We start from the raw sequence: 15,506 nt of genomic DNA, 5'->3' as shown, positions 1-15,506 counted from the left end.
TTGTTATATTGTTTCAATATAATTTCTAATTTGATAACAAGCTTCTAAAAAATGCAATATTAAGAAATATATACAAATGACCAATTACAGTGATAGGGACTATCTAAATGTTACTTTGACATGCAATTGTATAATTTTTAACTTTTGGCAGTTACAGTATGCTCTGACTTTACTACTAAGCATTTATTCTACACAACGATCTCCAATAATTATAAAACAATACTCCATAACTAAAATGAACTGCTTAGTTAATACTTAAAACTGTTCACTTACCCATCATCTGTGGTGATAGAAGCTTGCCCATGAGACCCACAGTCACTGCTGGGTCCTGACACTCGAGCCCATGCCACATACCACCACCCTGCTTGCAGGAGAACTGGTTCATCAAACATCATCGCATATTTTTCTCTAAGATAACATTTAGTGAGTCAGACAAAGTCATTCTACTTTATTGTTCCATGCATGTTTAAAATATACTTTACAAATAAACCCTAGAATGTATTATTAAAGTCTTATCAAAAGCATTAAAAACACTATTTTTAAAAGTCTGAACAGGAACACAAATAGTAGCTATTTGTGTTACAGTGATGAATTCACACCTTCTTTCTCAAATTCTAAAACTTGTTTAAATGTTAGGAAATTTTCATATTAAAACAGTACGTTTTTCATTGTAAAAATGCCAGATTTGTTGGGAAATGAATTGTTATATTTTAAAGTCCATTTATTCAGCTAAAATATTCTCAGAGTTGGCATGTTAAGAAAATGGTTCCAACATCAAATGCCATGAATTTAAGATCCAACTTTCTAAGCTACTATCTTCACGATCTTGCATATCCCCTCAGACCACAGTTTCATTATATGAAAATAAGGACTAGTTGTTCTAATGATGGAGTTAATTTAGACTAAGTCAAACTTTGCATTCTGTTTGTACTTGCTTAGACAATAGTGACAAAATAACTATCTGAAAAAAGTGTATTAATTAGGAGGAGAAAAAAGTCTTATAATATACAAAGGTCATCTAATAAAGATAAGGCGAGTCGTGAAGTTTCAGATAATAGTATAGAAAGAATGTATGTTAGTAGAAGCAAGGTCACTGAAAATAAGGCTATTTGAGAAAAGAGAAGAAAGTCATACATAGATTTATAGGACTATAAAAGTACAAAAAGGTATAGAAATGGCATGGTATTCATTTAGGTTAAAGGAGATGAGTGTTTTATAGATTCATATCATAAGGAGATAAGCAATTGTACACATGTGCCAACAACTGTACTGTAAACAATTAAACACCAATAAAGTAAACTGGAAAAATAAAAACACAGGGCCAGGTGGTAGCATACTTAATTGAGTGCACATGTTACCATGTGCAAAGACCTGGGTTCAAGCCCCCAAGCCTCCCTTAAGGATGAGTGGGGAGGGGAACTGTTCTAATGGTGAAGCAGTGCTGCAGATGTCTTTCTCTCTCCTTCCATATCTCCCACTCAATTTCCTTCTGTTCTATGAAATATAAAACAACAAATGAATAAATATTTTTAATAAAGAAAAAAATTTAAAAAGGAAAATAATGAAATAGGAGAGCAGAGAGTCAAAAATATTTTGTGAAAAACTATGTACATTCTTTTAATGCTGACCTTCAGGACTTTGTAAATGGACAAATGAAAAAAAAATTAATGACAATAATGAAGTTAAACAATTTTCTTTACTCCTAATCATATGCTTGAAAATGAATGCTAAATACTAATGGTGTGTTAAGTCTATGTTAAAGAGTAGTCGATAAAGAAGTTAATTAATAAACTCTCCAAATTTCCTGAATCTTCATTTATATATGCATAAAAAGTATTTGTTAATATTGGTAAGTACATAGTCAAACTTTTCTTTAAATGACTATTTTCTTTAAATCACTATCAGAGAGTCATTGCCCTTATTGAAGCAAAAAAAAAATCACTATTTTTACTTGCAAGAAATTTTAGAGAAACCACACTAGGCACCAGTTTCTCATTTTGTATTACTTTTTCTTTTCCACCAGGGTTATTACTGCTGTGGCTTGGTGCCTACATGGCTCCCATGGTTCCTGGTAGCCATTTTTCTTCTCTTTTCAATTTTTTTTTTAAGAATATAAGAGACAGATAGAGCAGGAAGAGAAAAAGAGATAAGGAGAGACACTGGTGGCACTACTCAGGAAATTTTCACCTTGTAGGTAGAGACTGGAGGCTTGAACCCAGGTCCTTGTGTTCTCTACATGTGTTCTCTACTGGGTGAGAAACTACTTATCACCCATATTGGGCTTTCTTAACATAGATAGGAAGTACAATATATTGTTATTATTATAAAACTCAGTCTCATAACATTATTTTCACTATAATATTACCTGATTCAATTACTAACTTGTAACAGTGCTAACTTAAGGATTACACTGACTAAAATGGTAAAAATCTATGTGTCATGGATAAATATCCTCTCACTAGATAAGAAAATTGTGGTATATATACATAATGGAATACTATTCAGTTGTTAAAAACAATGAAGTCTGCAGAGAGTACCCCCCCCCAACACTTCATCTCCACTATTCCAGCCTTTAGGCCCATGATTGTTCAACAATTTGTTTGCCTTTGTATGTCCTCTCTCTTTTTAGCCAACAGGTCCCAGATGCCAACATGATGCCGACCAGACTTCCCTGGACTAACGACCCCACCAGTGTGTCCTGGAGCTTCGCTTCCCCAGAGATCCACCCTACTAGGGAAAGAGAGAGGCAGACTGGGAGTATGGACCGACCAGTCAACGCCCATGTTTCAGTGGGGAAGCAATTACAGAAGCCAGACCTTCAACCTTCTGCAACCCACAATGACCCTGGGTCCATAATCCCAGAGAGATAGAGAATGGGAAAGCTATCAGGGGAGGGGATGGGATATGGAGATCTGGAGATCGGGTGGTGGGAACTGGGTGGAGTTGTACCTCTCCTATCCTATGCTTTTGTTAATGGATCCTTTCTTAAATAAATTTTTTAAAAAAATGAAGTCATCTTCTTTACCTTATCTTGGATGGAACATGAAGGAATCATGTTAAGTGAGATAGGTCAAAAAGAGAAGTGTGAATACTAGATAATCTCACTTATCATTGGAAGTTATTAATAAGGACAGAAAGGAATAACAAAAAATAGAATGAGGATTGGATGTGGTGCAAAGAACTCTGGAAAAGAGGTGGAAGGAGGGAGTGGAGAGGGTACTGGGTCATAATTTATGTATGATGTTGGAAGTTTGGAGTGAGAGTACTGTGCAGACACACCATGTGGAGATGAGAAATTGTACCCATGTGTCAATAACTGTATTTTAAACTATTAAGTCCCTTATAAAATTATTTTTAAAAATTAAATAAAAAATGTAAATATAAAAATAAAATAAACACCCTCTCATAAATAAACAACTTGATTCTGGTAACCTCCTGAATGGTTCCAAAGCTAATATGCTTCCCAAATGTGTTTTTCTTAGGTATTCTCTGAGTAATACATAAATAAAACTATACAAAAGAATGTTAGAATATATTTGTAAGCACTCTTCTGTTAAAAAACTTCAATGCAGAATCAATTTCTTTATATTGTACAATACAAATGTAAAAGGCACCACTGTTTTTGATGCAATATCATTACAGGAACCACCTACATTATTTAATATACAATTTAATTTTGAAGGCAATTAATAATAGATTTTAAAGTTATGTTTATTTATTTATTTATTTATTTATTTTAATAGTTTTTAGCTTTAACTATGTAATGATTACACTGAATAAGGAACAAATTCCTACCTGGCAGCACAGTCATAAGCCAACACATCAGTCTCTGCTAGAAGGTCTCCATCAGTTTCATGATCTCCTCCATCAGGGCCCAACTCAAACAGCTAGAGAAAGGAGAAAAACTTACTGTGCCCAGTCACTCAGTCATGTAAATGTGCTAGTTTTCTTCGCATACATATATACATATATATGTTAGTCATCTTAATCATCATTCTATCCCTATCTTCTAACAGTACTTATTTTAGTCTTCTTCATTTTTATACTATATGAAATTTTTTGCACATATTATGATTACCATAAAAATAAAGATGTTTTTATCAGTTTTGGCTGGATCTTTCTAGAAAATGTTCTCAAAAACTATCAATTACATAAGGAATGTTAATATAATATTATAACTTACATATTATTGAATGAATGAAAGAAAATATAATGAACAGATAGCGTTTAATTATAATTTTTAAATGAAGCCTGCTATTGACATTAAAGTATAAAGTATAGGTTTCTTTTATTTTTGAGTGGACTCAGATATTTTGAGAAACAGAACTTTTGAGAAACAGATATTTTGAGAAACGACTCCCTGTTAATGTACTTTTTATAAAAGAAAACATTGGGAGGCAGTAGCACAGCGGGTTAAGCGCAGGTGGAGCAAAACGCAAGGACCAGCGTAAGGATCCTGGTTTGAGCCCCCAGCTCCCTACCTGCAGGGGCATCGCTTCACAAGGGTTGAAACAGGTCTGTAGATGTCTATCTCTCCCCCTTCTGTTTTCCCCTCCTCTCTCAATATCTCTCTGTCCTATTCAACAATGATGATAACACTAATAACTACAACAATAAAAAAAGGGCAACAAAAGGGAATCCGTATCTTTAAAAAAGAAAATATTATGTAAAATATAATCTAAGTCAAAATAAACTTTCTAACAAAAAATACAGTGGTGTCCAAAGCTCTTACCTTGATTTTAGCTGTATACTCTCCTCTACCTCCAAAAAGACCAAGGCCACCAAGTAAGATATCAGTGTCAGCACTAAAACGTATAGCTTCTACTGAATGAGCAGAATATCCCCATCCCCCTCCATGACCTAAAAGATACAAAGAATTAACCATTCAAAATATGCATATGTATTTAAGCAATAAGATTAGATTACTTAAACATAAATATACATACTTTCAAACCTGTTTACTACACTATAGTCTTCTTTGGAATAAACCTTCATTACTGCTTGGGTCTCCTCCTCTGTACTTGTAACACCCATTTTTAAATCCTGCATAGCTGCCAATGTGTCAAGACAACCTAATAAAATAAAATAAAATAAAATAAAATAAAATAAAATAAAATAAAATAGAAAGTTCAACAATTCAACTCTTTGTAATAAAAATGCATAATTTGTTAATGAAATGTTATAAGGGGTAAATTAAACTGACAATCCCTAAATAGATTCAATAACTTTATTCTGAGCTTTAAACATTGTTTAAAAGAGTAATATTACAGTCAATTTTGGGGAGATATGAAATAGTATCTCTAAGAAAACAAGTTTTATAAAAAATTTCCTAAATAAAATAAATTACCTTCACAACTGACCTCTGCCTATATAATTATCATATTTAAACATACACTATATGATAATGTCTCACAAAAGTATTTAAGAGTTTGAATCATTTACAAAACTTTCTGTTTTCTACTTTGATTTGATTCTTAAAGCACTTTTGCAGAAGGCACTTAAACAGATGCTAGATTTGGATGTTTATAATTACAAAGGTTACTAGATGAAATCTAAGAAACAGATACATATGATCTAGTGATTCTAAGCAGGAATATGGTTTCACAACTCTTAATTCTAGGTATGTATAAATGAGTCTTAAAAAAAAAAAAAACAAGGGGCCAAGTGGTAGAGCTCCTAGTTCAGCACACATTACAATTTGCAAGAACCTGGGTTCAAGCCCCTGCCTTCCCCACCTGCAGGGGGGAAAGCTTTGCAAGTGGTGTAGTACTGCTACACATGTCTCCCTTTCTCTCTCCATTTCTCCTACCCTCTCTTTCTGGCTGTCTCTATTCTATAAATAAGTAAAGATAATTTAAAAAATGAAAGCAATAAGTAAGTACTTATGTATATTAATATGTAATTTTCAGCAACAGAATCTATACAGACAAAATAAGTTATATTTAAGCCTAAATAAGTAGAACTGAAGTTAGTGATAACTAGAAAACTGGTATATAAAATTTAGAAATGGTATCTAAGGGGCTACATGATAGCTCAGTGGAAAGACTGAATGCACGTGAGGACCTAGGTTTGATATCCTCACATAGGGGTACCTTGGACAGTAAAAGTGAACTCCATGATGGTAAAGCAGCACATTACTGACTCTCTTTGTTTGCCTTTCCCACTCTAAGTACATGTAGTAAAAAAGAAAACTGAGATGAGAGCTACTTGCTTATATTGCATATGTAAAAGGCACTTGGTTCATTTCCAAGGAATGCATAAAATTTTTAAAAAGTATTATCTAAAAAAAAATCATGTAGTACTTTATAGAATTTGTCATGAAAAACAATGCATAGTATGGCTGGGGATGTGGGAAAGTAGATAATGCACTAGAAGCAACTGGTGGCATAGCTATATACAAATAATGTCAAAGGACATAAAATATGGTGATGGTGTGTATGATACAACAAATCCTAACAAAGGGAGTTTTCAAAGTTAACCCAATTGCCAAACAATGTGATTATAGCAATAATTATTGTCTTCTTAACCCCTAAGACAGCAGGAACTTCCCATTTCCACTATAGAGCCTATTATTTCCCCCAGTCCTGGAACCTCTGGGGCGGGGCTCACTTTCCTGCATGTTTCTCTCAAATCATACGAAATGATATTGCATCCACCGATCCCAACCTAATCAATGCAATGAGTACCACCTCAGCATGTTTCACTTCAGACTGTATCCAAGATGTCAGGCATGGAATGCCAACCCTTCACCCTCATTACTCGGGTGAGACCTTTCCTCTCATGGTATTCTCTAATTCCATTCCAGGAGGTTCACTTCCTAACAAAGTCCCAAAACCTAGATATAGATCAGGTCCCATAAGATAGATTATATGTTCACATGTATCTATAAATAGTCTGTAGTGAGTCAGTATCAAGTTCATAATGAAATAGCATCTACTTAGACTTAAGATACCCTCCTCACCTACTTCTTATTACAATTCTTTCACGCACTCCAAAGCTAACCTTATCAAAGTAAGGACTGCAAAAGCTGAATAAGGGCAAGAGTCTGGCATACTTTAACAATGACTCTTTAGTCACTATCAGGCCACCCCATCAGCTGGAGCCCTATATGGGGAGTCCTGAGATTCCCAAACAGACATGATGGGCCTAGACCTTGATTAAATCCCTTTCTCCATTGTTACTGGTCATTTCTATCAGGAACAGCAAAGTAGAGCCCTTTGTGGGCCCCCATAGGACCTTGCCCTCAACTTGCATCAATAATGGCAGAGAATATTCCATCCTCCAAAGGGAGGATGGACAATATACTCTATGCTACACCTGAGGAAGATGGGTCTATATTCAGGCAGCATGGAATGTTCCTACTCATGACCACAGAATGTGAGCTCAGATTTAGAGGGATGCAAAGGTCACATAGGCTCCTAAGCTAATTATGGGCCCCAGATCACATCAAATCGATGGGATTTATAGTCAACAAAATTTATACCCCTTTCCCATATTAGGGAGCTACTCTCTTCCCTGATAGAGCTTTCTGTTCCTTTTTCCAACCATGACATCATCTCCCCAGACAATAACTTGGATCCACTGGCATATCAGATGTCAGGCTCAGGGGCAAAATGAAAAAGGAAAAAACAAGCAAACCCTAGTATAGCCACAGGCCCTTTGGAATTTAACTAAAATATGCCTACTAGCTATCTACAAAACGGAGGATCCCCCCCAACTCTTCATCTGCATTACTCCAGCCTTTATATCCATGATTGGTCAACAATTTGTTTGGCTTTGTATGTTAACTCTCTTGTCAACCACCAGGTTCCAGATGCTAGAAGGATGTGACCAGACATCCATGGACAGACAACCCCACCAATGTGTCCTGGAGCTCGGCTTCCACAGAGCCCTGCCCCACTAGGGAGAGAGAGAGACAGGCTGGGAGCATGGATCATCCTGTCAATGCCCATGTTCAGTGGGTAAGAAATTACAGAAGCCAGACCTTTCACCTTCTGCAACCCACACTGACCTTGGGTCCATACTTCCAGAGGGTTAGAAAGAGTAGGAAAGCTATCAGGGGAGGGGATAGGATACAGAGTTCTAGTGCTGGGAATTGTGCGAAGCTGTACCCCTCTTATCCTATGGTTTTGTCAATGTTTCCTTTTTATAAATAAAAAATAAGGAAAAAAAAGCACTACTCTCAGGCATGAGGTACTGCATTTGATCTCTGGTACTGCATGAGCCAGAGTGATAGTTCTAGTTCTCTCTCTCTCTTTTCTCCCTCACCAATAAGTAAATATACCTTTTTAAAAAAATAATAAATATGGTCAGTAAAATAGTTCTCTTGGCTAGAGTGCAGCTTTGCCATGCATAGAAGCCAGACTCAAACCTGGCTGCGGTTTCTTTGACTTTTTCTCTGACTCTCTGTCTCTACCTGTAAAAGTGAGCCTGGAGCAATGAAATACCAGTGAGGAAAAAAAATTATAGAAGTTAAATATTAGTAATTATATATTTCAATATTCACTCAATTCACTTTTTTATTCTATTTTATTACTTAGGACGGAGGGAAATTGAGAAGGGAAAAGGAGGTAGAAAAAGAGAAAGACACTTGCAGGCCTGCTTTACTGGGTAGAGTCCCCCACGTGCAGGTGGGGAGTAGGAGCTAGAACCTTCAATTCACATCTTTATAGTTTATATAACCAAGTTAAGCTATATATATATATATATATATATATATATTTCTTTTTTTTTAAATGAACACTAGCTCTTATGTAAATAACAGTGTCTTTTTTTTTTCCAAATCTTTATTTTATTTATTTATTCCCTTTTGTTGCCCTTGTTGTTTTATTGTTGTATATTATTGTTGTTGTCGTTGTTGGATAGGACAGAGAGAAATGGAGAGAGGAGGGGAAGACAGAGAGGAGGAGAGAAAGATAGACACCTGCAGACCTGCTTCACCGCCTGTGAAGCGACTCCCCTGCAGGTGGGGAGCCGGGGTTCGAACCGGGATCCTTATGCCGGTCCTTATGCTTTGCGCCACCTGCGCTTAACCCGCTGCGCTACAGCCCGACTCCCATATATATATATTTCTGAAAAGAATTCTTATGGGTAAATTTATATTCTGGGCTGATGTCTTATTTTATGTATGGCATCGTTCTTAAAATTAAAAGGACTTAGCTTATTTTGCACCTAGTATAGTACAGTACAATAGATATAATAGGGTTATATACAAATCTAAATATTCTAGAAGAAAAATTCTGAGCTTAGATTAATAAAAAGTAGCTGATCAACAAAAAGCAATCCTACCTAGAATGTGTAAAGCTGCATGAGAACGGGTGGTGAGAGCCCTTGATCCTGTTGGTAAGGCAAGTTCAGGACTCAGGATACTACATCTGGATTGCATGTCTGCTGCAGAGGGAAGTCTGGCATCAGCAACTACTGCATTGTAACACCACAGTTCTCGAGTATTTGGTCGAAACCTTATAAAAAATAGTATAATTAAAACATTTTTACATACGGTTTCACTTAAAAGTTACTAGAGTATAACTGATGGCAGAAATAACTCAAAGACAAATGTAGATAATTTTTCTTATCTATGCTTTATAAACATATAAATAACATGATTAAAGTCACTATCCATGAAATAATTTAATCAAGCTATTAATACAATCACAGTGGAATAATAATATTTAACAATTTGATGCATAAATATAAAGTTTTTGAAGGACAAAACCCCAATAGAAAATTTGAAGACAAAGAACAGACTGAATGCAAATATGTAAAATATAAGATATTTTATATAAAATCTATCATATATATGAGACATAAATAACAGTACCACGATGTTAGAAAGATTTTGCAAGTCAGTCAGAAACAAAAATAAATGCCAAAAGTAGACAAAACGAACATAATGCTGTTTATTCTTACGGAAGCACGAGCAGAATGTGTGCAGAAGTCCAGCCTTTCTACCAGTAAAGCATCAATAAAAACTACTGGGTTGTCCCCACACTTAATGGCATCTAATTTTTGTCCTGAGCATGTGTGATACTGCTGAGCAGTCTTTCCAGCTCAGTATTTTCTTTGAAAGAGAAAGGCAGAATGTGGGAGAGAGGAGACAAACCACAGCAATATTTCATCCTCCATAGAGCTACCTCAATGCTGTCCATGTTGCTCACAACTGGGCTCAAACCCAGAGTCTTAAAGTACTTTTTACTCACTACTCACTGAAAGCCCGACAGACTTTAAATGAACATAGTAAAGCTGCCTGACTTGCTTGTGCACCTGTATGCATCTTTAGAAAAGTTCACAATCATGTACACTTCTCTACCAATATGAGAATTTTGTTACGTACCTTTCTAAAAGACACATTTATCTTATTCTGCATTATCTTTCACAAATTTTGTCTACATAGGAGGAAATAAGTAAGTATTTATAAGAAGAGAAAATGGAATCAATTCTTTTTTTTTTTTTAAATTTTTTATTTAAGAAAGGATTAGTGAACAAAGGAATCAATTCTATATAGTACTGACAGGACTGTAGGCAGAATTCTTAAAAAAATAAACAAAATTATAATAAGAAAAGCTAACATTTACATAGCACATCTATCGGTTCCTTGTTCTAAGGTGTTCAAATCAAGATAATAGATGGAGTGGGTACGATTTTATTATTCCTAGTTGATTTCACAGAGATATAGTGACTTCTTTAAGGTGACAACAAAAGAATATGGAAAATATGGGACTAAAGTAGACAAAATACATGTTCTTAACTATTTTTACTATATTATATAAGACCCCAGGAGTACTGCAATATAGATGGGCCAGTTAAAAAAGGAGAGTTCTCATGTGTGAAAAGTCTAACTTTATAGAATTCTTATACTACCATAGAGTATTAAGTTAAAAATTAACTATTTTTTCTTTTTTATTTTAATGAAATAGAGAGAAAGATACAAAGAACAAAGCACTGTTCAACTCTGGCTTATTGGTGGTACTGAGGTATGAACATGGGGCCTTGGAGCCTCAGCCATGAAAGTCTTATATATAATCATATGCTCGCCTTTCTGCTTTTTCCTTTTAGACATGACAGAGAAGATGAGAAAGTGAAAGTGAACATAGGACTGAAGTTTCTTTCAGTGAAGTGTGGGCCATGCTCAAACCTAGGACGTGGACTTGGCAAGGCAGCACACTATCCAAGTGAGCTAATTTTCTAGTCCTTAACTCCATTATTATTTATAAATACAAAGCTTACCTCCAAATGACATCATACACAGGATCAAGGCACACACCAAATCCTTGCAAATCTTCTTGTTCAGAGTCATTAAAAGTTTTACAACTTCCATCTACTTTATTTATTAGAAGACACTTAAATGGAGGGGGTTCTGATATAGAAGCAGGTACCAGGCCTTGAGGAAAAATATTTTTATGTATTTTAAACATTTATCACTTTTATTTTCTGAAAATCCTATAAAGTACTACTACTACCTTCATTTAATAGATGAAGAACACTTAACAAAGTAACTAAAAATTTCTACAAGTATTTTAATATGACTAAAACCTCAAGCTATATAAATATACAATACATGCTTTAGCTTTTATTCTACTAAATAGTTATTTATGATGTCATGGATATAACTATGGACTAATGCTTTGGTCTTAAAAGTTAACCTCCCATAAAATTTAATTTCTATTATTTATTTAACAATAACCAATACAGAATATTCCTCTTTCAAGATAGGTGATATACCCACCACTATTATGTTCATATTTCCATCATTATCTCATATGTAAATATTCTGTTTCAAGCTCTAATTATTTCATTAATATGCAACATATATACATATACATAATGCTTAGAAGTTACTTCTAAATTGTAACTTAAAAAGGCTCAGGACCTGGAACATGATGGCAGAGGAAGACCTAGAAGAGGCTGAACTGTTATGTGGAAAACTGAGAAATGTTACACATGTACCAACTACTGTATTTTACTGTTGACTGTAAACCATTAATCCCCCCAGTAAAGAAAAAAAGGCAAAAAGAGCTACAAGAATTTACCTAGCATTAGAGAAACATGAATCATTTACTATTAAAATAAGATAATGATTTTCTGGAGGGATTTTGTTTGAAATATTACCTATTATGTGTTTACTAGCAAAAATCTCTGATGTAGCAAGTACGTGAGAATTAATAAGTGCTTCATCAATTCGTAGGAAAGTCTGGTCCCCACTTGCACCTATCCAGGTAGCTTTTCTTCCATATTTGGATCCAATGTTAGGCATGGGAGCAGGTTTTGCATTCCAATATGGCACATCCAAAATTGGTCTCCCCAGCTGACCTTTCTAAACGAGTAAAGAAGTCACATGAACAATGCAACTGTAATATGCAACATGTAATTTTTAATAAAATTAGGTAGTAAACTAAAGAGTTCTAGAAGTTGAAGAGACACAGAGTAGGTAGAACACAAAAGTTGCACATGGAAGATGATGGTTCAACCCAGAGCAGTAGGCATATAAATCAGAGTGGTACTCTTGACTGATCTTATTCAATAAATAAATGTATAAAAATATAAATGTATAATGTACATAATGTACAAAATGTATAAAAAATACATTTTGAGTCATTACTCTTCATCATATTAGGTTACTTATAAATGAAATTGACACCAAAATTTGTAAGAAATAAAATTTATATTATTCTAAAGAATTCCACCTCCATAAGCCATAATGTATATAATCAAAACAAAGCTGAAATAAATCTCCACACAAATTCCTAAAGTACTACAACTACATTCCCTTATATATAAATGAAAATATCAGTATATAGTATATTAAAAAATTAGTGGGGCTTGGCAGTGGTGCACCTATTATTATGCACAAGGACCAGAATTCAAACCTCTGGCCCACACCTGCAGGCGGAAGCTTTGCAAGTAGTGAAGTAGTGCTGCAGTTGTCTCTCTCAATCCCTCACTACCTCTCGCTTTCTTTTTGATTCCTTTCTGTCTCGATACAACCAACAGATAATAAGGTTTAAAACGTTGTATTAAAAACTATTCATTTGAAAAAAACATTGGTATTTTAAGCTGAGAGTAAGACATAAAATAATTACTGAATTCAGTATGAAAATGCTTGTCCAAAGACCAAAATAATAAATACTACAACTGTGAACACAATCAGAAAAGTACTTTTCATATAATCATTTGTTATTAAGTTATTCATTTATATTTCAAGATATATAGCAGAGACAATTGTATGGCATAATGTCAATTAAATAGCTGTTAACTCATTTAAAAAGCATGTAAAACAACAAGCAGTTAAGCAAGTGTTTAATTTAAAAATAGCACCATTTTAGGGCTGGAAAATTGTGTAATTGCTACACAGACAGACTTTCATGCCTGAGGCACCAAAAACCCCAAGTTAAATTCCCAGCACCACCACAGGCCAAAATCAAGCACTCTTCTAGTAAAAGTAATTAACAAAATAAAATAAAAACAGCACATTTCTCACCACTAATTTAGTATCTGTAAACAAATATAATAATGTTTATTGCAGATTGGTAAACACCCACCCTTGGATTGTGAGCTCCCCCTCTGCCTATATTAAACTCCTTTCAGGAACCTCTGAAGAGTCAAAGATACTTCCCCATGCCCCCAAATAGTATTTAAATTTATCTCAATAATGGAATGAGTGATCTTAAGGAATAAGGAAGTTTGGAACATTGCAAACAACCTGGGTAAATTTTTACTAAAATACTAAATTTCCAGTAAGTGGCATTACTCCTCAAACATCATGTTAAGAAAAAAAAAAATTGCAAAGTCAATTTTAATCACTGGGCTGAATCATGGGAAGGAAAAATATGAAACACATGATCAGAGAGGTCAAGAAGAATCAGTGTTTATTTTTAGATTCTTTCATTATCTAGTCCAGCCCCCGACCCCGTCCCACCCCACCCCTAGCAACAAAGAAAAAGAAAAGGATAAAATTGTAGCCATTCAGCAAAGTAAAGTATATTTGGGGGGAAAGAAATTAATTATATCTTTGCTGACCATTAAAATATCTATTCTGTTACTATCAATCAACTAATGTAAAGAAAAGCAGCCCAGCTAACTAGAGCTTTCAGATGTCTCAGGGAAGAGACCCTTAAATTACTTATAACTAATTCCAACAAGTTTTATCACCCACCAACCCTTGCAAATGTGCAAGAGGGGTCACAAAGACAGCATAATGGTTATGATAGGAGAGTACACACTAAAGAATAAGAGCAGAGGACAACAAATAGCATTGGAAAATTATTCCCTAGAGAAAACATTTCAGCCTTTATATAAATATACTAAAGATGGGTAAAAGGCTTGAATTAAGGCTTCAAGCTGTGCAGGACCAATTCTCGCCTATCACTCGACACAAATTAAGAAAGTATGACAACACATTTTGTTAACAAGACTGGAGAAATACACACTGGTGAAAACGGAAAAAAAAAAAGGCGGAGGATTGTGAATATCTCACAAAAGTACATGGACATTCATCTGCAACCTAGTTATCTTAATTCTAGAAACGTTTGTCCAGCATAAGAATTTGACTGGATAAACTGCAGCCAATGTATACTATCAAGTATCAAGCAGAAGTGAAAAGAGAGGAAGGAAGAGCTCTATGAACTGATATCGAACAAATTTTTAGAAGCTGAAGTAAAGAAACCAAACATATATATGTGTGTGTGTGTGTATAAAAATGCCCTTTTAGGAAATAAATAAGGGTAATAATTACACATCTAGTATATGTGTATGGATATGTGTATGTATATACATATGTGTGTATACACATATATATGTAAACATAGGTACACACTCATATCAATCTAGTGTGTACTTGTTTACAAAAAGAAACAAAAATAAGCTAGGAGACAATAAAGTTCATCACTTACAAGAGTAGAGTGAAAGGTGAACAAAAGCAAGAATATGAGAACAAGGGAGGAAATGACATTTGATAGATATTACTCTTCTTATAACAAACCTTCAAATACATGTTGATGCTTTAAATATTGAAAAAAAGATAAATTACATCAAAGGATGTGGGAGAAGAAGTACTTAGAAACAAGTACAAAGAAATGAGCATATGTCAGTAATTCAGTTTCAAAGGAATGACATAATTCCACAGATAGGGGCTGGAGAGGAAGGATCAAGCAACAAAGAACATAGTATCTGACGATTTATTTTTGGTCATGGAGTAGACTACAAGTGAGAAGCGGCAAGAGAAAGTACGACAAATCTTAAATATTTTCAGTGACTTTACTTTTTTATAGAATGTAATCAAAAACATATGTAAAGGTATTTTAGAGGAAGAAGTGACATAAACAGGCAATGGAACAAAGAAAGAATCTTATGGGAATGGACTGAAATTAAGAGACAGCAACATAAACTCTGTGTGTGTGTGTGTGTGTGTGTGTGTGTGTGTGTGTATCAACCTTTAAGAGACAAAGTCTTTAAAAAAGTGAATTAATGGACAATCTCAAGAAAATAGGAGTAGCTAGAAGAGTCTCCTA

At 34.5% G+C, this 15,506-nt stretch overlaps 1 protein-coding gene across 12 annotated transcripts in view; it reads right to left on the bottom strand.

Annotated features, from left to right (window-relative positions):
* MYCBP2 (MYC binding protein 2) overlaps positions 1-15,506 on the bottom strand; it is a 238,289-nt gene that overhangs the window by 126,634 nt on the left and 96,149 nt on the right. For all 12 annotated transcript variants that reach the window (XM_060191609.1, XM_060191610.1, XM_060191613.1 and 9 more), the window contains 7 exons: positions 12,109-12,313; positions 11,227-11,380; positions 9,289-9,461; positions 4,947-5,072; positions 4,733-4,860; positions 3,796-3,887; positions 274-408 (listed from right to left, as the gene is read on the bottom strand). In XM_060191609.1, the coding sequence (XP_060047592.1) occupies positions 274-408; positions 3,796-3,887; positions 4,733-4,860; positions 4,947-5,072; positions 9,289-9,461; positions 11,227-11,380; positions 12,109-12,313 (1,013 nt within the window). The remainder of the gene's footprint in view (positions 1-273; positions 409-3,795; positions 3,888-4,732; positions 4,861-4,946; positions 5,073-9,288; positions 9,462-11,226; positions 11,381-12,108; positions 12,314-15,506) is intronic.

This window comes from Erinaceus europaeus, chromosome 5, assembly GCF_950295315.1.
Source record: "Erinaceus europaeus chromosome 5, mEriEur2.1, whole genome shotgun sequence".
Lineage (NCBI taxonomy): Eukaryota > Metazoa > Chordata > Mammalia > Eulipotyphla > Erinaceidae > Erinaceus > Erinaceus europaeus.
The sequence above is the reverse complement of the archived record's forward strand: the minus strand, read 5'-3'. Positions and strand labels throughout refer to the sequence as shown.